Here is a 15,235-nt window from a genome sequence, read left to right on the forward strand (position 1 = left end):
ATTACAAATTGGGAGCCATCATGGTTGCCAGTCGGATGCCCCTCCCATGATGCCCCTTGGGGCAGACCTGTCTGTTAAGCGTGCACTTCACAACCATAGGAGCGCATCAATGGCTGCCAGTCAGCGCCCTACATGAGCCCCTGGGGGCAGTGCCTGTTGTTTAGCAGTCACCTCAAACCAATGGGAGCCAGTCAATGGCTGCCAGTCAGTGCTCCTGCCCATGAGCCCCTTGGGGCAAGGCCTGTCTGTTACGTATCACGCCAATGGGGCAGCCATCATGGCTGCAGTCCGAAAAGCAAGACTACCCGCGACCACGGGCAGAAGCCTGTCTGTCACGCACATCACGCCAAGGGAGCACGACGCAAGCCACAGGGTCAGGGGCCGTTGCTCTGGGGGGCTATTATAGGTGTCAATTTCCCCCTGCCCCTCACCTCAGAGAGGTGGGAAGGAGAGGCGCGGGACCACTCTGGTGAGCACTAACCAATGGGAGAGAGGGCCAGCCTCAAGAGGTTCTGTCCCATCCGGCTTTGCTGCATCAGCGACAGGATCGTCGTATAATCTATAAGCTGGCTTCCGCCTCCACCGACCGTTGACGGGTCTCGAGGGCGTGAGGGAAGCGCCAGCCCAATGAGAAGACGAAGCCTTGGAAGCTGCGCTTCCTCGGTTCGGCGGGAAGGCTAGAGACAGCGAACAACCAGGAGAGGAGGGCGTGGTGAGAGCTCGTCCAATCAGATGAGAGGCGTGGCAGAGGGGCCGGAGCCCAGACAGCGACGGGACGTGGCGTCTGGCTAACAGGTCAGCCTATCGCGGAGAGAAAAAACAGGACCAATGGAATAGGGGGAAGGGGGCATGAAGAGGTGCAGCCCTAGGACGGCAATCAGAACGGGAGAGGGGCGTGTCTCCAGGAGGGGCGCGCGAGGGAAGTTCAAACGGGGGAGGGGGGGAGTGTATATAGAAGGGGGCGGGCCGTAGCAGACCTGGTGGTGCCGGTGGCGACAGCAGCAGCGATGTCCGCGAAGTAAGCCGGCCGGGGTGAGCGCTGCGCCTCGCCGCGGGGCAGGGACGGCCGGGAGCCGCCCGCCTTAACCGCTGCGTCTCGGGAAGCCGGGCGGAGGGACCCGCCCAGCGTCCGCCTTTGGGGAGCGTCGCCGCCCTTGCCTCGCGCGCCGGCCCAAACGAGGCGGGCGCTGAGGGGAGGCCCGCCCCTTGGGCCCACACGAGGCAGTGCCTGCTGGCCAATTGAGTCTGGCCGCCGCGGCAGCTCGCGACTGAGGCCGAATAGGGGAACGCTCCGGGGGGGCGAAAAGGAGCTATCTGGTCCCCGCCCGTGAGGGCCTTGACCCCCCCTGTCTGTTCTCCCCTCCCCACCCGCACCCAGGGGCCTCTGACCCCCGCCCCCCCTCTGTCCCTCCACCCCCATCCCAGGGCCTCTGAGCCCCCTCTGTCCCTCCCCCCCCACTCCAGGGCTCTGAGCCCCCCCTCTGTCGCCTCCCCCACTCCCAGGGGCCTCTGAGCCCCCCCCCTTCTGTTCCTCCCTCCCCCACCCCAGGGCCTCTGAGCCCCCCTCTGTCCCTCCCCCCCCGCTCCCAGGGGCCTCTGAGCCCCCCCCTTCTGATTCTCCCTCCCCACACCCAGGGGCCTCTGAGCCCCCCTTCTGTCCCCCGCACACCAGGGGCCTCTGAAGCCCCCCCTCTGTCCTCCCCGCCCCATCCCAGGGGCCTCGACCCCCCTTCTGTTCCTCCCTCCCCCCGACCAGGGGCCTCTGATGCCCCCTCTGTCCCTACCCCCCCGCTCCCAGGGCCTTGAGCCCCCTTCTGTTCTCCTCCCCCCACACCCAGGGGCCTTGAGCCGCCCCCTTGTCCCTCCCCCCCGCTCCAGGGGCTCTGAGCCCCCTCTGTCCTCCGCCGCGCTCTGGGGGGCCTCTGGAGCCCCTTCTGGTTCCTCCCTCCCCACCCCAGGGGCCTCTGAGCCCCCTTGTCCCTCCCCCCGCTCCCAGGGGCCTCTGAGCCCCCTTCTGTTCCTCTCCCCCCGCTCTGGGGGGGGCCTCTGAGCCCCCCTCTCAGTCCCTCCCTGCTCTGGGGGGGCTCTGAGCCCCACCTTCTGTCCCTCCCTCCCGCTCCCAGGGGCCTCTGAGCCCCCCCGTCTCTCCCATACCGCTCTGTGGGGGGCCTCTGAGCCCCCGTCCTTCCTCCGCCCTGATCTGAGGGGGGCCTCTGAGCCCCCTTCTGTTCCCCCTCGCCCCCACGCGTCTGGGGCCTCTGAGCCCCCTTCTGTTCCTCCCTCCCCCCCGCTCTGGGGGCCGCTGAGCCCCCCTTCTGTTCTCCCTCCCCGCTTGCGGGGAGGCTCTCGAGCCCCCTTCTGTCCTGCCCCCCTGCTCCCAGGGGCCTCTGAGCCCCCCTCTGTCCCTCCTCCCCCCACACCAGGGGCCTTGAGCCCCCCCCGTCCTTCCTCCCCCTCTCTGGGGGGCCTCTGAGCCCCCTCCTACTTGTGTCCCTCGCCCCCCCGCTCCCAGGGGCCTCTGAGCCCCTCCCTACTTTGTGATCCCTCGCCCCCCCCCGCTCCCAGGGGCCTCTGAGCCCCCTCCTACTTGTGTCCCTCGCCCCCCCCCGCTCCCAGGGGCCTCTGAGCCCCCTCCTACTTGTGTCCCTCGCCCCCCCCCGCTCCCAGGGGCCTCTGAGCCCCCTCCTACTTGTGTCCCTCCCCCCCGCTCTGGGGGGGGCCTCTGAGCCCCCCTACTTCTGTCCCTTCCCCCCTGCACCCAGGGGCCTCTGAGCCCCCCTACTTCTGTCCCTTCCCCCCCACTCCCAGGGACCTCTGAGCCCCCCTACTTCTGTCCCTTCTCCCCCCGCTCCCAGGGGCCTCTGAGCCCCCTCCTACTTGTGTCCCTCCCTCCCCCCCTGCTCCCAGGGGCCTCTGAGCCCCCTCCTACTTCTGGCCCTCCCCTCCCCGCTCTGGGGGGTGCCTCTGAGCCTCCCCCTACTTCTGGCCCTCCCCTCCCAGTCCCGGGGGGCCTTTGAGCCCCCTCCTACTTCTGGCCCTCTCCCCCACCCCCTGAGGGAGGTCTCTGGGGCCCTCTCACTCGGCCCACTCTTGCTCCTTCCCCTCACTCTTTGCGGGCCTCTTTCTCCCCCTGCATCTCCCCCTTTCTTTTCCCTCCCCTACTTCAGGGGCACATCTGGGGGGAGGGTATAGGTGCATAGGGCTGCAGGAGGTTATAGCTTTTACACCTTCTCCCTGTCCTCAGGCTTCCCCGCTGCCTCCCACCGGGCCCCAGACCTGCCCCCTGGTGCCCACCATGGAGCTGGCCCAAGCGCCTGCAGACCTGGCCGAGCTGCAGGCGGAGGTGGGGCGCCTGGTGGCCGAGCTGCAGGAGGCAACGCAGGAGAAAATCCAGGCTGCCCAGTATGGGCTGGTGGTGCTGGAGGAGAACGGGGAGCTCAAGCAGCGCTGCGGGGAGCTGGAGGGGCAGTTAGACAGGCTGAGCTCGGAGCTGACCCAAATGAAGGAGGTAAGGGGGGGGCAGGCACAGAACCGGATCAGCCCAGCTACCACTAAGGAGAGCCCCCCCACATCCCCTGCCCCAGTGCCCTGTATGTGTGCCCAAATTGGGGTCAGCCTGGGTACTGCCGGGGGAGTCCCCCACATCCTCTGGCCTAGCGCCCTGTGTGTGTGCCCAGATCTGGGTCAGCCTGGGCACTGCCACGGGGATACCCCACATTCCCTGCTCCAGCGCCCTGTGTGTGTGCCCAGATCGGGGTCAGCCTGGGCACTGCAGGGCAAGTCCCCTGTCCCAGCGCCCTGTGTGTGTGCCCAGATCCGGGTCAGCCTGGCACTGCAGGTGGAGTCCCCTGTCCCAGCGCCCTGTGTGTGCCCTTTGCACCAGGTATTCTGCCGAACACGTAGCCTGGCTGACCCCTCCTCATCAATTCTCTCTGCCCTCTGGCTGGCAGGCCCTGGCTGAGTGTCACAGCAGCCACAAGCGGGCAGCGGTGGCCGGGGAGAACCGAGAGGAGATCCTGGTGCGTGAGGCTGCGGCCAAGGAGGCCCAGCTGACAGCCCGCCTTGAGGAGCAGCAGGGGGAGCTGAGGCAGCTGCGATACCAGCTGAGCAACACGGGTGCCGAGAGCGAGCGGCTGAGTGTTGCTCTGCAGGACCTGCGCCAGGTGAGTGCCCTGTGGTCTCCTGTTCCTGGCATCCCCTCCAGCCCGGGTCCAAGCATTCCCCTCCCCACGCAGCCTGGATCAGAGCAAGGAGCCACAGGTCACTGGTTGTCTGGTTAGCACAGAGAATAGGAAGTTACAACCTGGCCCATCCTGGTTACCCAGAGCCCAGCCAAAGGGTGTCCCCTTGGCTCCCACTTTGTTCCTCTCTCCTATCCCATTCACCCTGCCCCCCCCAGCTCTTGGTTCCCCAGCTGCTCGCAGTGGCTGGGTGTGTGTTGTCCTTAGTGATTGGTGATTGGATTTTCCAGTGTCTGCATGTTGACTTGGGCCCCAAATCTGGGACAGCCAGGTGCCATTTGCCTCCCCTAGAATGAGCAGCCTCTTCCCACCCCCTAGTTACCATCTGGGGAAAAGTATCAGGGGAGCTGTGTTAGTCTGGATCTGTAAGAGCAGCAGAGACCTGTGGCACCAGACAGACTAACAGCCGGGTTGGAGCAGGAGCTTTCACATCCGACGAGGTGGGTGTTCATCCATGAAAGCTCACGCGCCAACACGTCTGTTAGTCTATCCGATGACACAGGCTCTGCTGGATATGGGGAAAGTGAGGCTCACGCAGGATTCGTACCAGGTATTACAGCAGGTTCCTACTCTGTCCCACCCTCCTATCCTGACACGGACTCACAGATCGTGCCCACTCTTGGCCCTGTGCGGTCTGTGGGGGGAACTCCCTTCAGGGCGACAGCCCTTCTTGGGGGTCCACTCAACCTCTTTGAGCCTTAGCACGTCTGTCTCTGCCATGGGTCCCTGTGACGAACTGGGGGGTTTCTTGGTTTTTCCGTGTTTTCCAGTGGGTTACATGCAGAGGGGGTGGGACTCAGTGTCCCCAGGTGTTACTGGTTTAACGAGGGGAGGGGAGAGGGAACTCGGGACCCCGGCCGATGGCCTGGAGAATGAAGACCCCAGTGACTGGTGACCCGGAGGCCCAGCTCAGGAGTTGCAGCCGGTTCTGGCTGAGAGGAGAGGAGACCCAGGCCTTCTGGTTTTAGGAGCTTGTTTACCTGGAGAGAAGACAATGGACACAAGGGACTTGGGGATATCAGATGCCCAGCTGGGAAGCAGGGGGGCTCGGGGCTGGAGGGGAAGCAGGCAGAGCCCCCCTGGCTGCAGGGGGACTGGGATGTGCTGGGCTGAGGGAGGCCAGGCCTGAGGCCCTGACAGGTTCCTGTGCTGTGTTCAACTCTCAATAAACCCTCCTTTTTTTATGCTGGCTGAGAGTCGCTCCGGGCTAGTGACCCGGGAGGGGGGGGGAATGGAGGCCTGGGGGGCCCAGAACCAGGGGACTCCCTAAGGGGGCCCACAGCAGAGACAGACGTGCTAAGGCTCAGAGAGGTGCAGCTCTAGGAGGTGGAGGGGCCTGAGCCCAAAGGAGAGTGGCCCCCCGAGAAGGGCTGTCGCACTGAAAGGGGCACCCCCCACGGACCGCACAGGGCGAGTCACCTTGCTCTGGGCCCCCAGGGCCTCCACCCCCTGAAGGGGATAATCCACCCCCCCCCGCCCACCAGCCATTCACTAGCACGGAGCGACTCTCAGCCATTGTAACACAGGAGGGTTTATCAAGCATCTGACCCCAGCACAGGAAACTTTTCGGCCTCAGGCCTGGCTTCCCTCAGCCCAGCACATCCCAGTCTCCCTTGCATCCAGGGGGGCTCTGCCTGCTCCCCCTCTCCAGTCCCGAGCCCCCCTGCTTCCCAGCTGGGCATCTGCTACCCCCAGCCCCAATCCCGCCTCTGTCCATTGGCTTCTCTCTGGGTAACTGGGGTGGCCTGGGCCCCCTCTCCTGTCCTCTGGCCCCTCAGGCTGGAGTCGGCTGGTCAGGTCACCGGGGTCCTCTCACCACAGCCCATTGTCCCCCATTGGCCAGAACCGGCTGCGACTCCTGAGCTGGGCCTCCGGGTCACCAGTCGCTGGGGTCTTCATTCTCCAGGCCATCAGCCGGGGTCCCGAGTTCCCTCTCCCCTCCCCTCATTAAACCAGTAACACCCGGGGACACTGAGTCCCATCCCCCTCTGCATGTAACCCACTGGAAAAGCAAGGAAAAAACCAGACAATCCCCCACATTGTCACATACCCCCAAACTCACCCCTTGTGCCATTGAGCAGCTGGAAAGCCAGGAGCGGTCAGCGCCTGGTAGAGTGCCCAGAGTCCACGATTCCTCTGTGGTGGGCTGTGCCATAGCTTGAGTCCCCAGGCTCTCTCCTTTCCCCCAGGGATCCTGGGTGGGCCCCCTCCTGCCCCACCAGGGCACTAATGGTGCCCCTTTACCCCAGGAGTGCCAGGCTCTGGATGCAGAGAAGGCCCAGCTGCGGGAGGAGCTGAAGCAGCACAAGAGCCGGGAGCTGCGGCAGCTGCAGGACTGTGCCGAGCTGGAGGAGGAGAACATCTCCCTGCAGAAGCAAGTGTCCGTGCTCAAGGGCAATCAGGTACCTCTACCCCAGCCCCTCACGCTGGAGGCACCTTGTGAGCTGCCTCTCAGGTTGGCGGGAAGATCTCCTGGGGTCCCTGTGCTGGAGGGGCTGATTGTGCCTCACTTGTGACAAGGAGTGGCCCACGGGATGAGACAGGGCAAGGATACTGCTTGTGTGGCCAGTGCTGACTCTTGCTCCCCTTCCTCAACCCTCTGAGGGTGTCTGGGGAGGGAACCCAGGAGTCCTGGCTCCCAGCCCCCTCCCAGAGCCAGAGAGAGAGAACCCAGGAGTCCTGACACCCCTCTCCCTTTGGCAGGTGGAGTTTGAGGCCCTGAAGCATGAGCTGCGGCGCCGGGAGGAGGCGGTGGCGCTGGCTGGAGTCCAGCTGGAGGAGCTGGGGCGGCTGCGGGAGCTGGCGGAGCGGCAGCTGGAGGAGGCACTGGAGACACTGGCGGTGGAGCGGGAGCAGCAGCGGGAGCTGCGGCGGGAGCTGGTGGCCTGCACCGGGGGCCGTGCTGGCTCACTGGGCAGCCTGCAGGCCGGCCTGGAGGAGCTAAGCCAGGATGAGGAGCTGGACAGCGGCTTCGCCAATGGCAGCACCAGTGTGGGGGACTTTGGGGAGCAGGTGTCCACCCCCCACACCCGCCCTGCACCTGGCCTCGTCGCCAACCTCTTCAGTGAGCTCAGCCTGGCAGAGGCGCACAAGCTGCGGCAGCAGCTGTTCCAGGTCAGGGTGGGGCCAGGGGATTCCAGCTGCTCCAGGGCAAGGGCGGGGCTGGGGCATTCTAGCTGCTCTGGGGCGGGGCCTTGGGACTCAGGGCAGGGCTGGGGGGATTCCAGTTGCCCCGAGGCAGGGCAGACCGCACAGCATCTCATGTTAGGGGTGGGGGCCTGGAGGCTCCTGGCAGGGTGTGGGGGGGCAGATCACCTCAGGGTGGGGATCTTGTGCCAGGGGCTCCAGGGGAGGGAAGCCTGGGGAACTCCCAGCGCTGGGGGCGGCCAGTGTCCGCCATGGGGGCCTGCTGCCCCGCACCCAGGCCCGGTTCGGATCCAGGAGCAGATGAAGGGCTGAGCCCGTTAGGTGGATAAAGAGGGGCCCGGTCACTAGTAATGGGGAGCCTGATGGGGAGGAGCAGCTGGGGCAGGGGGGCTGTCATCAATTAACCCCCCCTTCTCTGCACATCGATGGGGCCCTTAACACTTCTGGGACCAGGAAGCAGCCTTCCCTGCCCCCACTCATTTTGCCCCTGGAATGTCACAGGCGGGTCAGTGGGGCTGGCATCCAACTGGTGAGAAGCGGGAGGTGCTGGTGCCGCGTCACCCACAGCCGGCTCTCACCTGCACTGTCGTCCTCGCTGAGGGGCTGGAGCATGGCAGGAAGCCGCTGATGCACCCGACATCCTGCAGCAGCAGGCCCCCACCCCCCGTAGAGCGCCTTGTGTCTTGCTTGGCGTCTGCACCTAGGCCGTGCAGCTCCGCACCCAGCGAGCAGGTGCCCGAACCATCCAGCTTCCTGGGGCTTTCCACAAAGCTGCTCTTCTGGCTTCCCACTGAACCCGCAAAGCACTTGGAGACACGGTGTGGGAGCCGTATGCCCCCTTCCCACCCCATGGAGACTGGCACCAGGTGCTGCACAGACCCCACAAGAGCGGGTCCCTGAACAGACAACAGGGGGAGGGGAGAAAGATGTGGCAAGTTGGGGATTGAACCCAGGAGTCCTGGCTCCTGAGCCCCTCTTCCCCCACCCAGAGCGCGGCTAGAACCCGGGCGTCCTACCCCCATGCTCACAGGCCTGCCATCTCTGCCCTGCAGGTGGACCGGGAGAGAGCCTCCCTGGCGGCTGATGTGCAGGAGGCCCGGCGGCAGCTGGACAGTGCCAGGGAGGCATTGACGGAGCAGCAGCAGCGCAGTGGCCTCCTCCTGGAGCAGCTCAAGGCTAGGCCAGCATCCCCGGAGCCCCAGCCCTGGCAGGACCTGGTGGCGCAGCTGGAGGGGCAGCTGCGGGCCTCCCAGAAGCTGGCAGGGGAGCTGCAGGCCCGGCTGGCCCAGGCCCAGGAGGAGCTGCTGGGGCTGACGGAGGAACTGGCCAACCTCTACCACCAGGTCTGCGCCTGGCGCAGCCTGACACCGCAGCGTGTGGTGCTGGATTATTACCGGGACGGGCACAGCGCCAGGAGACCGCCGGCGGGCAAGCCCCGTCTCCAGCTGGAGCCAGGGGCAGGGCCCTGCGGGGACCAGTCGCCACCCGGGGAGCCCCTCAATGTTTCCAACCTGGCAGCGGTGCTGCGGGAGCAGCTGGGGCACCTGCAGGGGGCGCTGGTCCTGTGGCGGCAGCAGCCCCCCAGGCAGGGCCCCCCGACCGCCGAGCTCGAGCGGGATAAGGAGGCGCTGGCCGAGGAGGTAATGAAGCTCCGCTCCCTGCTCAGCACCAAGCGAGAGCAGATCGCCACGCTGCGCACCGTGCTCAAGGCCAACAAGCAGGTGGGCGCGCTGCGGGGGGCTCGCTGGGCACCGTAGCCCTGTCCTTTTATCGGGGGAGAAGGGGTCGTGGCTGCAGGTGGGAGCTGTGTGCATGGGGTGTGCAGGCCCAACCGACTCCCCGCGATGTGGGGGCTGGGGGGGTACATGGGGGCCATGGGCCCACCCGGCTCTCACCCCCTGTCTCCTCCCAGGCGGCGGAGGCAGCGCTCTCCAACCTGAAGGGGCAGTACGAGGGGGAGAAGGCCCTGGTGTCCGACACCATGCTCAAGCTGCGCCGCGAGCTGAAGGCCCTGAAGGAGGACGCCACCACCTTCTCCTCCCTGCGCGCCATGTTTGCCAGCAGGTGAGGGGAGCTGCTGGGGGGGGGGGGGTGCTGTCCCACTGGCGTGGGGCTAGCCGTAGGGGACAAAGCCAGGGGGGGCTGAGCCCCCGGCCAACCCCCCTGACCCCCTGCATCCCCCCCAGGTGTGACCAGTACGTGTCCCAGCTGGACGAGATGCAGCGGCAGCTGGCAGTGGCGGAGGACGAGAAGAAGACGCTGAGCTCCCTGCTGCGCATGGCCATCCAGCAGAAGCTAGCGCTCACCCAGCGCCTAGAGAGCCTGGAGAGCCCAGCTCGCGGCACCAAGGCCAGACCCCGCAGCTCCAGGAGCACCGCGGTACGGCAGAGGCCTGCCCCCTTCGTGGCCAGCCAGGGCCACCGGTGGCACAGAACCAGGCTGGGGCTCTGGGGGCCCTGGCTGTACCCCACGGCCACGGTCCTGTCCCAGACCTTGGGGCCAGAGGGGTCACTCAACTCCTGCCCCCAGGGTTGGGGAGCCATGGGCTGCTGTGCTCCTGACCCCCCACAATGACCTTTGCTGGGTTGGGAGTTGAGGTGCCTGGAGGTGGCTTTCTCCTGCTCTGAGTGAAGGGTTCAGGCTCTCTGCAGACTCAGGCACATCTCACTGGCTGCTTCTTGTCCAGCCATGGGGCCTGCACCCTGGCTGGGCTCTGCCCCCCCAGGCAGGGAGAGGGCAGTGGGGCTGAGCTGTGAGGCAGCCAGGCCGTCTCCCCTTGATGTCAGTCCCAGCCTGGGGGTGGGGATCGGTGCCATGGGGGAGGCTACATCCCCTTTGCTCTGCTGTGAGGGTAACTGGGCTCTTCCCACACAGCACTGACAGCGTGGGCATGGCCTTACAGAGAAACCTGTGGGATTGGTGCCAACCAGAGCCAGCGCCGGGACCAGCACCGCCCGTGCCTTCAGTGCTGCAAACAGCTGCCGGATTCCTGACCTCTGCTGCAGCCGCCCTGCCAGCGGGCAGCCACTGTGCCTTAACTGCTCCGGGCTAGGTAGGGTGGAGCCAGCCGGCCTGGCTGAGTGAAACCTTCTCCTCCTGCCTTCATCCCCGCACTTATGGGGCAGGGGCCTGGTCTCATGCTCAGAGGAGACATCCCCCCCTCCCCTAGCGCACACAGGCAGGGGCGGCTCGATGCGGGGCCAGGCCTGGTGCTCAGAGGAGCGTGTCGTCCTTATCCCCCCCCTCCCCCCACACGGGAAGGCAGGCTCCATACGGGGCCAGGCCTGGTGCTCAGAGGAGCGTGTCGTCCCTGTTCCCCCCCGCACCGCGCGTGCGCACACAGAGGGCAGGGGTGTCTTGGTGCAGGGCCAGGCCTGGTGCTCAGAAGAGCATGTCGTCCCTGTTTCCCTCCCCCCACAGGGCAGGCTCCATAGGGGGCCAGGCCTGATGCTCAGAGGAGCGTGTCGTCCCTGTTCCTCCCCCGCACCGCCCGCGCACACACAGAGGGCAGGGGTGTCTTGGTGCAGGGCCAGGCCTGGTGCTCAGAAGAGCATGTCGTCCCTGTTCCCACACGCACACAGAGGGCAGGGGTGTCTTGGTGCAGGGCCAGGCCTGGTGCTCAGAGCTCCCCCCACCCCCCAGGGCGGGGCGTCTCGGTGTGGGGCCAGGCCTGGTGCTCAGAGGCCCCCAACCCGTGCACTTTTGAGGCACTATCCCCTTTTCTCCCTGTCATATTTTGCACTCAGAGCTGGTGATCTCAGGGGAGTGGCTGGGGGGTCGGGAGCTGTGCTGTATGAACTGCTGTGTATATCTCCCGGCCTCCGGCAAGTGACCGGGGCCTGGTTACTTGTCTCCAATTAAAGGGCTTTGCTCTCCTCTTGGGTGTGGAGCTCTGGTCCGTGCCCCTGCTGCAACCCAGGGCGGGTGAAGGCGCCATGGGGCCCGGGCCAGGCACTGCCTGGCTGCAGGATGGGGGTGGATCCAAGTGGATGGTGTCACAGACTCCCATGTGGGGCCCACTCCTGCCCCTGTGAGGGGAACCCCCTTCAGAGCACCAGCCTGTCTCAGGGGTCAGGCCCTTCCACTGCCTGGAGTCGCACCTCTTGGAGCCTCAGCCCATCTGTCTCTGCTGTGGGCCCCCCCAGGGAGTCCCCTCGCTCTGGGGCCCTCTACCCCTGCAGGGGATAATTTCCCCCCTCTCCCCCCTGTGCTCACTACCCTGGAGCGACTCTCAGCCAGCATAACACAGGTGGGTTTATTCAGCACAAGAAACGCTTTGGCCCTCGGCCTGGCCCCCCTCAGCCAGCACATCCCAGTCCCCCTGCAGCCAGGGGGGCTCTGCCTGCTCCCCCTCCAGCCCCAAGCCCCCCTGCTGCCAGCTGGGGTCCCAGCTTCCCTCTCCCCTCCCCTCGTTGAACCAGCAATCTCCAGGGACATGGAGTCTCATCCCCCCTGCCTGCAACCCAGTGCCTGAACCCAGGGACCTTCCCCACTTTCTCACGGCTGGGTTGGGGCAAGCTTGGGGCTGGGCTGCCTGAGGGCAAGACAGCATGGCTTTCGTGGGGTGGGGGGAAGTCTTCCTTCAGGCCCCACCTGGCTTCACAGAGCCCCTGCCCAGAATGAGAGGATCCCCCACTGTACTGAGCACACCCCCATGCCCCTGCTGGGTCAGGGCCCCCATTGTGTGGAGTGCTGTACACACACCCCTGCCCCCCTTGTGGCACAGCTGCCCTACCTGCAGCAGCTCCTGGCCTGGAGTAGACAGAGGTGGGAAACTGAGGCCAAAGGAAGGCTGTCCTTGCTCCTCGCTCATAGAGCAGGTCTGGGGCAGAGGTGAGGATAGAACCCAGGCATCCTGGCTCCCAACCTTTGTGCTCCCCCCCGCTTGTGCCCCAGCTTACCAGAGAGGAAATGAAAATCTGAGCCGCCTGGGGCTGGCCCGGTCTAGACGGGCCCTTGGCAGGGGCAGCAGTGACTCAAACCTGGCTGGGAACATGAATGAGGGGAGGGGGGTGGGTCAGGCTGGCTGCTGCACAGATCCCAAGGGGGGGGGGTGCTGCGCAACCCCCCCTTGAACTGGCCCCCTGCAGCCCCTTCATCGAACTCATAAGGGTAAGCAGGGAAACCGAGGCACTGGGGGCACGTGCATGACCAGGAGCGGCACCAGAGTTTTTGGCGCCATTGGCGGGGGGTCCTTCTGTGCTCCTGGTCTTCTGGGCAGTTCGACAGTGGGTCCCGGAGCGAGTGAAGGACCCGCCGCAGAATTGCCGATGATGACCCAGAGCACGGAAGGACCCCACCTGCCACCGAATTGCTGCCGAGGGTGGCAAAAGGCCCCCCCCCCCCCCCCCAATCCTAGTGCCCCTAAATGGAAGCGCTGGCCCTGTGTGTGACTTCCCCCAAGGTTACACAGCAGCTCTGACCCTGAATCCAGGAGTTCTGGCTCCCAGCCCCCTTTCTGCTCCAGCTCCCTAGACCCCATTCCTCTCCCAGAGCCGGAACCCAGGCGTCCTGTGTGCACCCCTCCCCCAGCTCTAACCACCAACCCCTGGCGGAGCGGAGATCCCCGTTCAGCTGGGACTGAGTCTGCATTTCCTGTCTTACAGAAACCTGCTCACCAGCTGGCCTGCCCTAGCCTCGGGCAAGGGGCCCTAGACCCAGCCCCTGTCCTGGTGCCAGGCGAGGGGCCCTACAACCAGTGCTAGCCTCGGGCAAGAGGCTCCTAGACAGTGCCAGGTGAGGGACCCTGCAATCAGCCCCAGCCTCGGGCAAGGGGCCCTAGACCCAGCCCCGGTGCCAGGCGAGGGACCCCTAGACCCAACCCCTGTCCTGGTGCCAGGCGAGGGGTCCCTAGAGCCTGACCCGTTCCTGGTGCCAGGCGAGGGGCCCTACAGCCAGTTTCCGGCGAGGGGCCCCTAGACCTAGACCCAGCCCCAGTCCCGGTGCCAGGCGAGGGACCCGTAGACCCAACCCCTGTCCTGGTGCCAGGCAAGGGGCCTCTAGAGCCTAACCCAGTCCTGGTGCCAGGCGAGGGGCCCTACAACCAGCCTCTGGCGAGGGGCCTCTAGACCCAGCCCCAGTCCCGGTGCCAGGCGAGGGACCCCTAGACCCAACCCCTGTCCTGGTGCCAGCCGAGGGGCCCCTAGAGCCTGACCAGTCCTGGTGCCAGGCGAGGGGCCCTACAACCAGCCTCTGGCGAGGGGCCCCTAGACCCAGCCCCAGTCCCGGTGCCAGGGAAGGGGTCCCTAGAGCCTGACCCAGTCCTGGTGCCAGGTGAGGGGCCCCTAGACCCAGCCCCAGTCCTGGTGCCTGGTGAGGAGCCCTACAACCAGCCTCGGCAGCGTCTGTTGCTCTGAAAGTGGAAATCTTGCAGTACACACAAGGGGCCCAGTCCACTCCACCTGCAGGACTCCTGGGTTCTCTCCCCAGGCATGGCATGGGATGGGCCTAGTGGGTTAGAGCAGGGGGGCCTGGGAGCCAGGACTCCTGGGTTCTCCCTGGCTCTGGGAGGTGGGTGGGGTATGGAAGCCAGGACTCCTGGGTTCTCTCCCCAGCTCTGGAGAGGGGAGTGGGGGCTGGGGGGTCAGAGAAGAGGGCGCTGGGAGCCAGGACTCCTTGGTTTTCTCCCTGGCCCTGGGAGGGGAGTTGGGGCTGGGGGGTCAGAGAAGGGGGCGCTGGGAGCCAGGACTCCTGGANGGGGGCTGGGGGGTTAGAGCAGGGGGGGCTGGGATCTAGGACTCCTGGGTTCTCTCCCCAGCCCTGGGAGGGTAGTCGGGGCTGGGGGGTCAGAGAAGGGGGCGCTGGGAGCCAGGACTCCTGGATTCTCTCCCCAGCCCTGGGAGGGGAGTGGGGGCTGGGAGCCAGGACTCCTGGGTTCTGTCCCCGGCCCTGGGAGGGGAGTGGGGACTAGGGAGTCAGAGAATGGGGTGGTCTGTAACCAAGTGGGGGCCTCTGTCTGTCACTTTCCTGCTCTGTGGCGTGGGGCCAATGCTGGCTTACCCCAGTCAGGGATCTGTTCCTGGCCTGGCGGCAAGGGGGCCTGGGTGTCGTGGGGGTTCTCTCTGGTCTAGCCCCCCGTTCCCTGACAGTAGCTGGCTGCGTGCGCACAGACGGGCCCATTCATCCCAGTTCCCCAGCGCCTGGGCCTGGCCAGGGCTAGCGGGTCCTGGACAAAAGGGCCCTATCTCTCCGGGGCCAGATCCCTGCCAGCCTGCAGCGCCCATGGCGGCTGGGCCTGGGGAGGAGCTAAGGCTGATTTACACCAGCTGTGGGGCATGGGGGGATCCAGCTTGAGCGGGTGTGGCCAATGGGGGGCGCCGCTGGACACGGGGCCCCTGGGCTGGGCCATCCGGCCGTCAGCTGCTGGCAGGGGAGTTGGCCAGCTGCAGCCATGAAACTGGTGCTGTTGCTGGCCCTCTTCCTGTGGGATCAGGCCAGGGGGGCTAGCAGGGGGGCCCCCAAGATGCCCTCCAAGGAGCTGAGCCCCTCATCTGCTCTGGGTCCCAAGAACCATAGCTCCTCATCTGCTCCCCTCCCCGAGGACCCAGCCCTCACAGATAGCCCCCCAGAGGAGCTGAGAACCCAGGATCCAGCCCCACAACTGCGCCCCGTGGAGGGTGAGTCTGGGGGTGGGAACGGGGAGATGGGGGGGTTAGGGAGGCAGAGAGAAGGGGTAGGGGTAGATGGAGGGATAGAAGGGTGTGTGTGGCGGTGAAGGGGTGGGGGTAGGGGAGAGATGGAGGGAGGCAGGCTAGTGGGAAGGGACAGAGTGGGCAGGTGGGTGGGGAGAGGCAGATGGGGGAAGGATGGAGGGGGAGAGGCGGATGGGGAGAGGGTCGGGGGGGGGG

General features: G+C 66.2%; 2 protein-coding genes and 1 long non-coding RNA gene across 4 annotated transcripts in view; 2 read left to right on the top strand and 1 right to left on the bottom strand.

Annotated features, from left to right (window-relative positions):
* LOC142047515 (uncharacterized) overlaps positions 1-15,235 on the bottom strand; it is a 329,291-nt gene that overhangs the window by 73,468 nt on the left and 240,588 nt on the right. The window lies entirely within an intron of this gene.
* Positions 950-11,265, top strand: LOC116826299 (protein bicaudal D homolog 1-like). Of its 2 annotated transcripts, XM_075070798.1 has the most exons (9): positions 950-1,032; positions 3,245-3,508; positions 3,951-4,163; positions 6,491-6,643; positions 6,945-7,355; positions 8,441-9,109; positions 9,301-9,452; positions 9,575-9,767; positions 10,263-11,265. In XM_075070798.1, exons 2-9 carry the CDS (start codon positions 3,296-3,298, stop codon positions 10,266-10,268), a joined length of 2,010 nt encoding a protein of 669 aa, XP_074926899.1. In that variant the 5' UTR covers positions 950-1,032; positions 3,245-3,295; the 3' UTR covers positions 10,269-11,265. The 2 variants fall into 2 exon arrangements, with proteins under 2 accessions (XP_074926899.1, XP_032638834.1); XM_032782943.2 differs by lacking the exon at positions 950-1,032 and having other exon boundaries at positions 3,036-3,508.
* Positions 14,770-15,235, top strand: part of LOC116826302 (biglycan-like) — a 49,191-nt gene continuing 48,725 nt past the window's right edge. The window contains exon 1 of the mRNA XM_032782945.2: positions 14,770-15,004. The gene's annotated coding sequence lies outside the window, so the exon portion shown is untranslated. The remainder of the gene's footprint in view (positions 15,005-15,235) is intronic.

The sequence above is a fragment of the Chelonoidis abingdonii genome, chromosome 11 (assembly GCF_003597395.2).
Source record: "Chelonoidis abingdonii isolate Lonesome George chromosome 11, CheloAbing_2.0, whole genome shotgun sequence".
Classification (NCBI taxonomy): domain Eukaryota; kingdom Metazoa; phylum Chordata; order Testudines; family Testudinidae; genus Chelonoidis; species Chelonoidis abingdonii.

Excerpts from the sequence above, each read along its gene's own strand:
- LOC116826299 (XM_075070798.1), top strand. The coding sequence starts at position 3,296 with ATGGAGCTGGCCCAAGCGCCTGCAGACCTGGCCGAGCTGCAGGCGGAG. Across the intron at positions 6,644-6,944 it reads CCGTGCTCAAGGGCAATCAG|GTGGAGTTTGAGGCCCTGAA; the intron begins GTACCTCTACCC and ends TCCCTTTGGCAG. Across the intron at positions 7,356-8,440 it reads TGCGGCAGCAGCTGTTCCAG|GTGGACCGGGAGAGAGCCTC; the intron begins GTCAGGGTGGGG and ends TCTGCCCTGCAG.